A 12926-nucleotide genomic window follows, 5' to 3' on the forward strand; every position below is an offset into this window, starting at 1 on the left:
AATGAGTGAATTGGTAAATAGATGAATGTGTTAATGGATGACGGAGTGAATGTGTTTATAGATGAATGAGTGAATATCAAGAAAGCAGAAGCTAAATAAAGAGCTAGACCAGTAAAGATGTTAATAAAAATGTTCTGTTGGTTCATTCTCTCCACAGCGCTCACCCTTCCCTCCTCCCTGAAAGCCTAAGTCTAGTTGTTCATCTTTGCTCCTTTCTGCTCCTCCTTTTGGTTCTCGTCTCTCCTGCTGTCTGATTGATCCTAGAAATTCTTCTCCTTTTCTTCCTCTCACATTTTCTGCTGTTCTTCCTTCAGTTTCGGACCAATGATCCTCCTCCTCTCTTATTTACTGATATCTGGAAACATCTTCCTCTAGTTGGTTGGTTGAAGCCATTTCAATGATGTCGCTCCAAGGATGGAAACAACTATGAAATTATAAACCGGCTGGATAATATTTAGATTTAATCATATTGATTTAATCTGCTGTTTTGGTTGTAATTCATACTGAGAGCTGAAATCTGTGGATCAGTCTTTTATTTTGTCATTTAAAACTATTTGATATCAGGCATGATGGGAACGTTGGATAAAGGATGGGATGAAGATCAGAACCAGCAGTGAGGAGCTTCATAGTCATGAAGGAGGCTGAGGGTTTGATAGAAGAGAGAAGGATGCTGAGATGGAGAATTGATCAGCTTCAGAGACGCCTGCAGACAGCAGCTGCTCATCATTCCTCCCTGAAATCCATCATTTGGAAAGAATTCTGAGTAAACAGGAGCTGGATTAACACCATAGGAACAAAGTGCTTGTTTTAGTTTTCAGCTGCATCAAAATTATTGTATAATTATTAACAACTTGAAGCCAATATCTCCTTTCCCTTTTTAAACCAACCAGAAGTATTTTCTATTGCTTTGCAAAGAATATATTTTTGTTCAAGTTGCATTTTTACTTTACAAAGGATTATATTCAGGAATATTGCTCATGTTTATGCCACTAAATCCAAGTAAACTAGAGCTGCAACTAAGACACATTTTGCAAATCCTTTAATCTCTTGATTATTTTCCATTAATAACTGGATAGCCAAAGGTTCCTTAAAGTTTTTTTTAAAGAATTGAAACCAGGTGAAAAATGTTTTTGTTTTTTAAAACAATTTTTATATAATTCCTGCTCTAAGTGGATCGCTCTGTCAGCTAAAGGCATATTTTAGAGTCTCCGTTAACGATTAATCAATTACTATATTAGTTGATCATTTCATAATCGAATAATTCGATCATTTCAGTCCAGTGCAACATTAATAATAAACAGGTCCCATTCTTTTAGCAGCAGATGCGTGTTTATAAGTGCAGTTAGAACAGTTTTATTATCAGTGGCAATCAGGGCTGTATCAGCCTTTCTAATCAGTCATATTAATAATTATTGATTAGTGTTTTGTTTGCCTATTTGAAAAAAGGCAAAGTTATCATGACTGTACCTGATTCTGAAAGACCTCCAGATCTCCCAGAAATCAGGGGCAGATTTAGGAAATTTGGGGCCCTAAGGAAAGACAGGCAGGGGGGGGCCCTGAATTGAGAAGACCTCACATAAACAGACCCATTATACAGATAGAGAAATTTAGAATAGACATCCATTATCTGTTCTAGGTTGTGTCCCTCTCTTCTTGTTCCTTTTCTTGTAGTTTTCCTCTCTATGTTTTGTACTCAGCTGACTTTTCTTGCTGTCTCAAAAGGAATGAAAGATTTTTTTCCAAGCACCAAGCTCACTTAGCTGATTGCTACATGGCCTGTTTTCGCCACTCTGTAAAAAAAGAAAAAAAAAATTATCTCAATACAATGAGATAGTATCTCATTGTATTGAGTAGGGTTGTCACGATACTAAACTTTTCAACTCGATACGATACTAAGTAAAATATTCGATACTCGATACCCTTTTCGATACCACAAGAATAAAAACAAAGACTCTAAAATTCAACAGAAACATTTTCATTACTAAAAAAAATACAATAAATAAATAAAAAACAATAAGAATAATATTTTGAGGTTGTATGCTGTGCACAATATTAAGCAAGCTTGATAAAAAACTTACAAAATAATAAGTGTTCCTTCCTTGGCTGTGCTTTGCAGATGTTTTTCAGTCTGAAACTGAAAAATGCACAGAATTATTCAATCACACAGTGTTCAGAAAGTGCATTTTCCACTATTCTGCACTTTAGATGGCTGTATCGATACTTTTGAAAATGAGTATTGTATCCGGATACGACGTTTCAGTATCGATACTTTTTTGAGTAGCGATACTTTTGACAACCCTAATATTGAGATATTATTTCAATATAATGAGATACTATTACTATCTCATTATAATGAGATAATTTTCTTTTTTTTTTCTTTACAGAGTGGCGGAAACGGGCTTCTATAGATTGCTCCTTCCTGTGTTTCCAAAAAGGCAAAAGTAAATAACCCAGTCCTTCTTTTCACTGTATACAGCTGAGACATACTTACTATTATCATCAGCGTTCTGACTGCATTTTAGCCAAAGGATTTTTATCAAAAACACAATTAATGTGCACAAATAAGGAATAGTTGTAAAAACATGTAAACAGTTTTTATGTAGGCAACTGCCTAGCATTGCCTAAAGCTAAATCCCCCCCCCGCCTATATAGAGTAAACCTCTATCCTGGTAAACGTTAACCAGGCTGAAGTTCCCGCTGTGGAGATTCCTCAGGTTGTAAATTTATTAGGGCTGCAACATGAACGGGATGGTCAGCCATCATCATCATCATCATCATCATCATCATCATCATCATCATCATCATCATCATCATCGTCCAATTCAGAGTAGCTCCGCTCTGTTCAGTACAAAGGTTCTGTGATCCAGAGAAATCCTGCATTACCAACCGGAGAGAAACACCAACAATACAGGAATGACCAAACTCCCCCTTTATTTATGTTTACTGAGATCTACACATCCAAGCACTCTTTATATACTTTATTAACATGTATACAAAGTAGTGAAGGAAGCTTTAGTCTGTCCCTCACTGCATTAACAGCACTGACACCACGCTTTAAATAGGAAATCTGCTAAACGTATTCAAAGTGGTAAAACATCAATAAACAGATGTTCATGACATAAAACAAACTTCATTCATCTGGAAGTATTTAATCACCATTTCTCCGCTTCCTTAAAGAAAGCTAAAACTGAATATTGCTTCATTTAGTCAGATTCTGTAAAATAAAGAAAACACGAACACACAGGCTCCATTCGCACAATTTAACGCACAAACGTTTCCATTATGATATAAAAACTGTGACGCCGTCAGAGATGCAGCTTAAATGCTTTAAGAGCTGATTCTGGTTTCTTAGAAAAAGTTTTTTTTGAGGCTCAGCAGCAGAATAAAACCACCGTGTGGTCCTGATATGTTTTTCTCTTGCAGTGAGGTGGACATCAGGGCCCCCCCTGCTTCTCAGGGGTCCCTCTCCTTCTTCACCTTCACATCTCCAGCCAGGATGGTGGCGATCTCCCCCTGCATGAAGGCCCAGGGCACGTTGGAGCCCAGCAGGGGACACTTGTCTCCGCTGGGACAGTACACCTCCCCAGAGGGCCCCTGGTTCTTGATGCTCTCTCTGGAGCAGGGGAAGCAGAACTTGTGGTTGGGGACGGAGGGACATTGGACAAAATGCGTGTCCTCTAAGCGCTCGTGGCAGATGGTGCAGCACAGAGGGCCGCTGTTGGCCATCGGAGAGTCAGGGACGCTCTGAGACGGAACCTGGTCCATGGAACCGGCGGACTGAGACGGCAGCCCGGCTTCTCCGCTGCGGGAGGAAAGGCGCCTCTGGCCGGATACGGAGGGAGGAGACGCCGGGCTGCTGCTGTTGTGTCTGGAGGAGGAGGTGGTGGAGTGGACCGAGTCTCTGTCCTTGCTGGGGGAGTAGGCGGTCCCCAGCGTGTCCGCCACCGACAGCAGCGCGGCCATCGGGGACTGCCTGTTCTGGGGGGCCGCAGCCTCCGGTGGGGTGGATCCGCCGGGGTGGCCCTGGGTGAGGGGGGGCGGCGGCCCGGCAAACGAGCCCGCAGCCATGGAGAGTTTGAGAGCTTCGCTCTGGCTGCTGATCCACTGCTGCCTCTGCTGCTCCTCCAGCTTCAGGCCGGCCTCACAGTCCGGCTCCGGGGAGGCTTTCCTCTTCCGCGCCCCGGCCCTGCTGCTGCTGCCGCTGCCGGAGGCTGGAGCCCGTCCTGCGGCCAGCAGGCATGTCGGCAGCAGCGGGCAGCTGCCGTCGATGTGCGGCTGCGGGAGCATGTCTTCCACCAGAGCCTCTTTAAAGAAGCGCAGCGGCTCCGGTAACAGGTCCCCCAGGAGCCGCCAGTCCCCGGAGCCGTGCTTCTTCTCGTACTCCAGGTACTTGAAGCCGGAGGACAGCCCCCTGCCGAAGTCCTTCATGCAGTCCTGGTACATCTGCTTGGCCACCCCGGAGGCGCTGGAGAACACGTTCCCGGAGCCGCTCGGGTACTCGATGAAGATCTTCAGCTCGTGGTCCAGCCCGGTTTTAGACACGGCGTCAAAGGCGAAGACCCGCCCCAGCAGCGCGTGGTCCTTCTTAAAGCGGACATCGAACGGAGTGCAGCCGGACAGGAGGACCAGCGTGTCCCGGACCGGTTTGGGTTTACTGGCCCAGTCCTCCTGCCGGTTCCGGAGGCTGTCGCTCAGCTCGGCCAGCGCCTCCGCGTTCCGCTGCTTCTCCTTGACCTCCCGCTCCTGGTCGCTGCTGGACACGGAGGCGGGTCGCTTCCCGCTCGGTTCCGGCTGTGACACCACCACCATGGAGCCGGAGGGCGGTCTGCCCGCCAGGCTGTGCGGTGTCGGTCCATTGGAGCCGGTCTGAGGCATGAGGTTCGGCGGGACCGGTACCGGTACCGGCACCAGCCCACCGTTGGGTTTGCTCCGGGAATTCGGACTCTGCCGGTTCAGCTCCGGCGGTCCGTCGTCCGGCTTAAAGCCGTTCAGCCCTCCGAACCCATTGGGCGGCCTGCTGCCGCAGCTGTTCGCCGGATAGTCGAAGCGAGCTCGGCTGTCCGGTACCGGGTTGTACCGGTCCAGGCCCGGCTGCTGAGTCTTGCCCTGTCCGTCCGCCTGGTAGAGGTTCTGCTGCCCCAGCGGGTCTTTCCCGCCCAGTAGGACCGCCTGGCCTTTGGCTGCAGCGGGCTGAGCCGCTGCGGAGGACCGGCTGTCCTGGAAGCCCTGAGCCCGCTTCAGGTGGCGGGCCGTCTCGATGACGAACTCGATCCGGTCCGCGCCCTCGTAGTTGACGCAGCCCCGACACACGGGTTCGGTGAAGTCCCAAATCATGGCCCAGGGCATGCGGGGCAGGTCGCACAGATAACAGGACTGTCTGCGGGATGAGGAGACCTGCAGGGAGGACATCTTCCCTCCGTCTGTCTCCCTCCCTGTCCTCCTCCTCCTGCTCCAAAAACCCGAAAATCAGAGAATAAAGGCGGCAGGCTGCTCCGCTCCCAGGTTATTGTTCCTCCCCGGTGATGTTGCAGCAGAGTGTGCAGAAAGAGGGGGGGGTGTTGTGGTTTGTTCCTGCAGCCTCACAGGGCCCCGCCCCCCTCAGCCACACCGCCAGGAGGAGCAGGGACCCCTCTGCAACAGGATGCTCCTTCCATCTCTGCTCCTCCAAATGTGGAGGAGGAAGCAGCGACAGTTGCAAGATGGCGAAAAAAACAACAAGAGAACAGCTCTGTAGAAACAGCCCCGTGTTAGAGGACCTTCCCAGGTGTTGTGACATTTAAGCAGAACTTAAAGTGCATAACATTATCCACCAAAACAGCCAGCATCATTATTTCTATGCAGACCCAGGGTTCAACAAGATTTCAGCCTGTGAGCCTGAAACAACAATGCAACTCTGGCAACTAGGGCTGGGCAATTCACTGCATTGGCAACACGGGCGGATTAAGGAAATGTGGGCAGACAGGGGCCCCCTGAATTGAGAAGACAACACATAAATCAGCCCCATTCTACAGATAGAGAAATGCTAATAGAATAGACATCCATTATTTGTTCTAGGTTTTGTCCCTCTCTTCTTGTCCCTTTTCTTCTTGTTTTGCTCTCTATGTTTTGTACTCAGCTGACTTGTCATGCTGTCTCTAAAGGAATGAAAGATTTTTTCCAAGCACTAAGCTCACTTAGCTGATTGCTCCTTCCTGTGTTTCCAAAAAGGCCAAAGTAAATAACCCAGTCCTTCTTTTCACTGTAGACAAGCCATGATCTGCTTCTCTGTTCTCCATTTTTCATTTGGATGAAATAATAGCTGCATGAATCATGACAGCAGACAAGATAGAGGAGAGCAGGAGGCAGGTTTACCAATCTACTTGCTCTGGAGAGCAGAGTTCACTGCTTTTAGATGTTGGCGCCAAAGTCTCCAGTAGCAGAAAAAAGTCGCTAGATTTGGCGCTTTTTTGAAATCAAAGAGCTAGAGGGGTCTGAAAAGTCGCTAAATATAGCGACTAAAGCGCTAAGTTGGCAACACTGCTAGGAAAACAAACTGTTCATTTTTTTCTTTCAAATGGTTTGCTGCTGTCTGTTTGGACCTGCCTAGTATTGCCTAATGATAGACTGCTGGAGGACATAGGGACCCCTTTTTCATCATTCTGCTTCATTCTATCTCTATTCTCCCACTCTGCAGAATCTGTTAGTTCAATCTCTAACGTTCTGCTCTCTCTGCTTTTTCCTCATAGTAGCTTCATCTGGTCTGTTCCTGTTTGGCTGTGACTCCATCCTGGAGAGAAATATCAGCTGCTGACATCAACATTGGTTGTGCGTTTCCTGGATGATCTGGTGAACTGGAAAGTGCCTTGAGATCACATGTGTTGTAAATTGGCGCTATAGAAATAAACTGAATTGAATTAAATATACAGAAATATAATGATAGGATTCTCAAAGGTTCCTCAAACATGTTTTTTTTTACATAATCAAACCAAGTGAAACTCAAGCTTTTCCACTTGAGGAGCTCTGGATAGAGCAGATTGACAGACTATTTTTTTTTTTTTTTATCTTAAATGCAAAATGTTTACTTTTTTTTTTATTTTGCTGTGTCACTCTTTAAGCAAAAGGTGTCTTTCAAAATCTCAACACTCCAGTAGAGATGACCATGATTAATCTATTGCTGAATTAGTTGAAAATTATTTTTTTTGATAATCGATTAATCCAATAAATTGTTTCAGTCCAAAAATTATATTCATTTTTAGATAAATACAATCAAAACGATGGCTTAAAGAATTTATAATAATAAATAATTCTTTAAATAGGTCAATTTATAAAAGGGATATTTCATTGTTGAATTGGATATTTTACAATTTAATGATATATTGAATTAATTTAGGTATTAGATAAAGGAATAATTGTTAAATCTAATTATTTTATGGGATATTCACATGCATTTCATGATACATTTTGGCCCTCCATACACCTCAGGCATCACGTCACACTTTAAACATTTAAAAACTTAATTTGCAAATCGAGTTTTTCTATTTTCTCAGCGGATCGGATCATGATCCAATCTTAGCTGTGCTGATGCAATCCGAGGACATCACACCTGCAGGAAGGTTGTGTTTCCTCTCTTCCTCACACCCCCACCACTACAGGCATCCCTCTGATGGGTACCCTCCGCGTTGCCATAGCGACACGCCTGCTGGCCACACAGAGGGGAGGAGGAGGAACCTGCTTCACATCACAGCTGAAGTTCTCTTCTTCTCTACACATAAATATGCTCATCATTTAACCCCTGCAGGCAGAAAGGATGACACCTCTATTCCAGCTCCGCCTACATTACATGGATAAACATCCATGCTTGGTCAAACAAAAAGCCTGAAATTCACCGGTTTCCATCTACAGACGACCGTTCAGGGCTCAGTCTGCAGCTCCTTTTCAAACTTTAAATCTAAATCACTGCCAACAAGTTCAGCTGAAGGACAGATGACCGCCGTCATACCTTTAACACGCACTGACGCAGAAAATTCACCCAGAACAAACTAGATTTCTAGATTGGCACCGCAGCAGGAGATCGTTAGAATCACAAAATCCCAGATGATTGAAAGAGAAGGCATCATGGATGCAGAAAAGGAGGAAAGGAAGACGAGAGACGGGTATGGGACGGTTTGAACCATCTCTGCTCTCCGCCATAAAGCCCAACACCTGCTCTACGGGGAAAATCTGTTTTGTGGAAAGCCAACGATGCATAGCTCTGCAACAAGACCCTCTGGAAAATCTAATCGGGAACAGATTTATTTTTTTTTTTTGCTTAGTTTAAACCTTCTGTTAGAGACTATCTGTGAAAGAAAGTATGAGAAGGAATGTCAAACTTCGGATCAATGCCATCCCCACCAGAACCACCTCTCACATGTGGATCAACTAAGGCAGAGACATTTGTCTAGGAGGAGAAAGAGGAGGACAACGCAGCCCTGAGGAGCACCGAGATGAGAAGATGTCGGCCTAAGCTGCTGCTGATCCACAGAGAGGTGGAGCTTCTAGGCGAGGATGTCCAAGGTGACGGCGCTGAAGGTTGAGCTGACAAACTGCACCGGTTTGGAACATCTGAGAACATCCCAAAGCCAAACCCACACGTCCACCAAGAAAACAAGAAGCTCCACACCTGCTAACCATCAAACCAAGGGCGTAGGTTTGATTTCCACTTTGGAAGGGACACTATTGGTCCTAAGTTTCATTCATGTCATTTTACCCATGCACAAATATGCTTGCTTTAGTTATGCCTGACATTAGCATCAGGGTGCATTTCGTTTAAATAGAAAAGCAGCATTTCTTGCTACATTTATAATAATTTAATAAGCACTACACACGCTAGATGTTGTTTATCAATGTTTGAAGCGTCACCGACTCTGATGAATGTGGAATTAGCACTTTTTTCCCACTTTGAAAAGGTTTGCAGTTAAACTTACCAGTGACTAAAACAGTAGGTTTAACCAAATATAGTCTAATTATGCCCGTTATACGTGGATTTATCCTGCGTTTTTGCAAAGGTAAACGGGTGAAACACACTCTTATTTTTTTAAATGCTCTCTCTGTATCATGAAACGACGCAAAATAACACATTCAAGAAACGGCAAATACATTTATTGTATTTACATTTAGTGGCATCATCTACAAAACACAAAAATAACAATGAGACTTAATTTATTCCAAAATAAAATCACTTTTAACAATTATTAAAAGAAAATATAACACCATGTTGTCTGTAATAATAATCTGTAATAATGTAATAATATTCAAATTAAACAGCCGGATTCAAGCATTTTTACTAAACACTAATGTTTGTACTAATTAACTTATGGACCGTGTGGAAATCTGTGCAAAATAAAATTAATGTAAATAGTGTTCATCTGTTTGTTTTTGAATTGATCCTATTTTTAAAAGTAGAAATAGTCAAAGAAATAGCAACATTATGTGGAACCAGAATTAAGCTTTCCAAACAAAAAATAGATGTTTAGGCACCATCTCGTGTCGTTATACTCTTTAAAAGAAATAACACCTGCTATTTATAGCTGAACCGCCTCAAACGGTCGTCATAAAGTGAAAAAATTTTCTTTTTCAGTCGGCTGTGGCTAAGAATCAGCAATCAGCAGCTTTCACCTGTTTTAGTATAGATAGAATTCAGATTTTTTTTTATTAGGATTAGTTTCGTAGCCTAATATTAATTGAAGTAAGTAGCGTAAATAAAATTCTTATTTCACGCCCCAAGCTCGCCCACACGAAAACAGACTAGAAAACAGCCAATCAGGAAGAGAGAAGGCGGAACTTGAGGCAGAACAACCAATAAGAGTGGAGCTAAACAGCGCAGTTAATTATTTAAGGGACAGGAAAGACCGGGCAGCACTCAGACGGAGCGGCAGCCACTAAGCTGCGAGAGACGATTATAAACATGTTGTTCACATCGAATTATTGGTAGGGACGTTTTCCCTATGGTCCCCTATTCATGCATCAAACCCACCGTGCAGGTTAACTGGGAACCATCAACTCTCCGTCAAAGTGCTGGAATGTCCCGTCATCAACCAAATGCTCTCTGAGTTCGTCTCCTCTCCAGGAACATGAGCTGAATAAAATACTACAAGGAAAACAGAAAACTCATCCAATGTTACCTGGTCTGCCCTGGCCTGGAGCCACGGGGGCCTGTTTCCATGGTAACCGCATCCATCTCCGCTGTACTGTCAGGCCTTACAGGTTTCTGGTGCCCAACCTTTGCTGGTGGAAGACAGAGAAAACTGTAAATACAAAACATGTCCTCCCCTTTCCTTCAGCTCAGACTCTGGAATATCTTGAAAAATCAGATAAACAGACTAATATTTTAGTTAATCAGTGCTAATCATGCCTGGTCTTGCTTAAACATATATCCAACAGAATCCTTCCCCTGCTAGATTTTATTGAAAAGGTCTGGATGAACTCGTGAACTTTGCTTTTCTGCTGCAGAGTGAAGATCATCACAGCATCAGTTCTAGCGGCGCTTTGGGGTGAAGCTCAGGCCACAGTAGACGATGCAGGAGCCTGAACAAAAGCTGCAGGCGTTTATGTTTCAAGGTCAGAGCGATATTCTCCTAAAATATAACCAAAATGGCCGCCTGTCCCACCAAAAACATTTCTTTTTATCAACTTGATTCTGTTTACTAAAACAGAAAGATGTCTCTAAATGTTTATATTTGCAAACCTGCAGGTCGCAGCTGTGGCTTGTCCACCCTGTTTTCCAGGGGAGGACCTTAGAACTAAATTACGACCCTCAACCTGAATGGGTGTCAGACTGACCGCCTTCACCTTTCCTTAGTCTCATCAGTGAAGCCGTGATCAGAGATGGAGATAAACGTGGAGGTAGACACCTATTGGACCAGAGCCAGTGGCTCTGCTTGAAGGTATGGGCTTGTTAGGCTGGGCTGACTCACCTGCTGCTTCAGAGTCTGAAGTCATGGAACTGTGGCCTGTCACTATCTTGATGGCAGACTCCATTAGCTGGCTCTGATTGGATGAGAAGAGAAGCAATAATCAGTGACAGGCTGGAAGGGGGAAGCAGCAGTTGCAGGTTCTGAGCAGGTGAGGGAGTTTACCTGCAGCTGGAGCTGCTGGCTCTGCAGAGTCTCTAGGTGATGCAGCGTCTGCTGACTCAGGCCCCACCGCCGGCCATCAGCCTCCCTTAGATCAGAGCAGACAGTCAGGCCATGGAGGCATAGAGCCGAAAGTTTGCCTCAGTTCCAGTTAAAACAGAAGAAACACTTCAAGGTGACAGAAAACAAGCCCTCAGCTCTGATCAAAAACACAAGCTTTCATCAGCTTCATTCCTTTATCTATTCTTCTGGTTTTAAACACTAAAACTTGTAACTTGCGTTTTTTTTTTTTTCGAGCTTTTATCATCATCATTTCACAGTCACATGAAAAGAGCAACTAAATTTCCTCACTGCATTTAACCCCTCCCCTTTGGGAGCAGTGGGCTGCCATTGTGCGGCACCCGGGGAGCAGTCTGGGGGTTAAGGATTTTTTTTCTTTTTTCTGTCTTAATGGTTGCAGTGGGCTTTATGCTGCCCTACAAGGCTTTAAACCTGGGTTTAAATGGAGACTAAGTCATTCTCAAGCACATATCAAGGTGCTCATTTTGAGCCTGGATCCATATTTATTGTTGATTCTGTTCATGGTGGAGAATCCTGCTTCACAGCAGCAGGTTGAGCCAAACATCCTCTAAATGTTCATCTTTGAGCACGCCATTGCACTTTTCTTTCACCAGTTCACCGCAGTTCTTCCTGCAGTCCATACTTTCTCGGCTTTCTTTTTCTCATCATCTTCTCCTTCTTTCCCATCTCCCAGCTTGCCACAGGTTTGCCTTTTGTGTCTAAAAGTAGCAGCAGCAGCAACCCAGACTGATTGGCTAATTTGGATCACGTGCAGCCTGGAGCCGGATGCTACGGAGGGCTTTACCGTATTAACAGGAGAAGCACCGCAATTTAAGTTAGACAGATAACATGCGGTAATTTATAAATGTTTTACATCAAGTTGGGTCCAGATTAGCCAGCAGGTGGGTCCGGACCCTGGTCCACTAATCTCTGACCTCTGACCAATTCCGTAACCAATAGACCACCACTACATTACAGCCCTCTACAGGTAAAGCCTGGTTACTGATGAACAAACCACCAGACATGGTCTAAATTCACTTATTCCCCATTTCAAAATTAAGGAGGTTAACCTGGAACAGGGAGGCAGGTCAGAGGAGGAGGTCATGAAATGTCTGGCTGTATGATGAATATTTAAAATATCATTTTATCAGAAGGTGGCGAACAGGAAGCTGCAGGAAGTTTGCCTACCTGTTGGTTTCCAGGAGCTTCTGGACACTTTCAGACAACCGCGACATTTGAGCTTCTATGTCTGATTGGGCCTGAACACAGAAACACAAAAACAGACGTGTTGTTCAGGATTAACTAATGGAGAGCTGGAGTAAAAGAAAACCTATTTCAATTCCATTTAACATCATAATGTGTTGAGAATCAGGAACAAATCGTCAGCCATACTGGTTAAGGACAGACAGATTAATAAAATCATTAGTGATGAGCCGAGCTGCTGGAGGCGCCGCTGACAGCGAGGAGCAAACGGAGTCTTGTTGTGCCATATGACATCATCATGTTTTTTGGACAGTGGGAACCAGTGTCCAAATTGTTCTAACACACAGCTAGTAGGGCGTGTGTTCATAAACAATATATAACAGCCCAAATAATATTTGATTAAAGAGGGCAATAAACATTTTAAAGTATCAGAAATATAAATTCCCAGCTGGCTGGGAATAGAATAGAACATAAAATCCCAACATTGATGTGACATCCTACCTGGATGAGCACTAAACATATAATCACAACAGTCTGGAGAAGGAAAAGGAGGAGATGGAGGAGGCCTGGTGA

The 12926-nt window shown here is 44.3% G+C and overlaps 2 protein-coding genes across 2 annotated transcripts in view; both read right to left on the reverse strand.

Annotated features, from left to right (window-relative positions):
* Positions 1–12926, reverse strand: part of LOC107084863 (protein TALPID3-like) — a 22791-nt gene that overhangs the window by 8633 nt on the left and 1232 nt on the right. The window contains exons 3-6 of the mRNA XM_015374909.1: positions 12339–12409; positions 11094–11178; positions 10932–11004; positions 10140–10242 (exon numbers count right to left, since the gene is read on the reverse strand). Coding sequence (XP_015230395.1) covers positions 10140–10242; positions 10932–11004; positions 11094–11178; positions 12339–12385 — 308 coding nt within the window. The 5' untranslated portion in view covers positions 12386–12409. The remainder of the gene's footprint in view (positions 1–10139; positions 10243–10931; positions 11005–11093; positions 11179–12338; positions 12410–12926) is intronic.
* Positions 2856–5623, reverse strand: irf2bpl (interferon regulatory factor 2 binding protein-like). The gene has a single exon (XM_015374928.1). It carries the CDS (start codon positions 5407–5409, stop codon positions 3454–3456), a length of 1956 nt encoding a protein of 651 aa, XP_015230414.1. The 5' UTR covers positions 5410–5623; the 3' UTR covers positions 2856–3453.

Source organism: Cyprinodon variegatus, unplaced genomic scaffold (genome assembly GCF_000732505.1).
Source record: "Cyprinodon variegatus isolate N-32 unplaced genomic scaffold, C_variegatus-1.0 Scaffold110, whole genome shotgun sequence".
NCBI classification, from domain to species: Eukaryota; Metazoa; Chordata; class Actinopteri; order Cyprinodontiformes; family Cyprinodontidae; genus Cyprinodon; species Cyprinodon variegatus.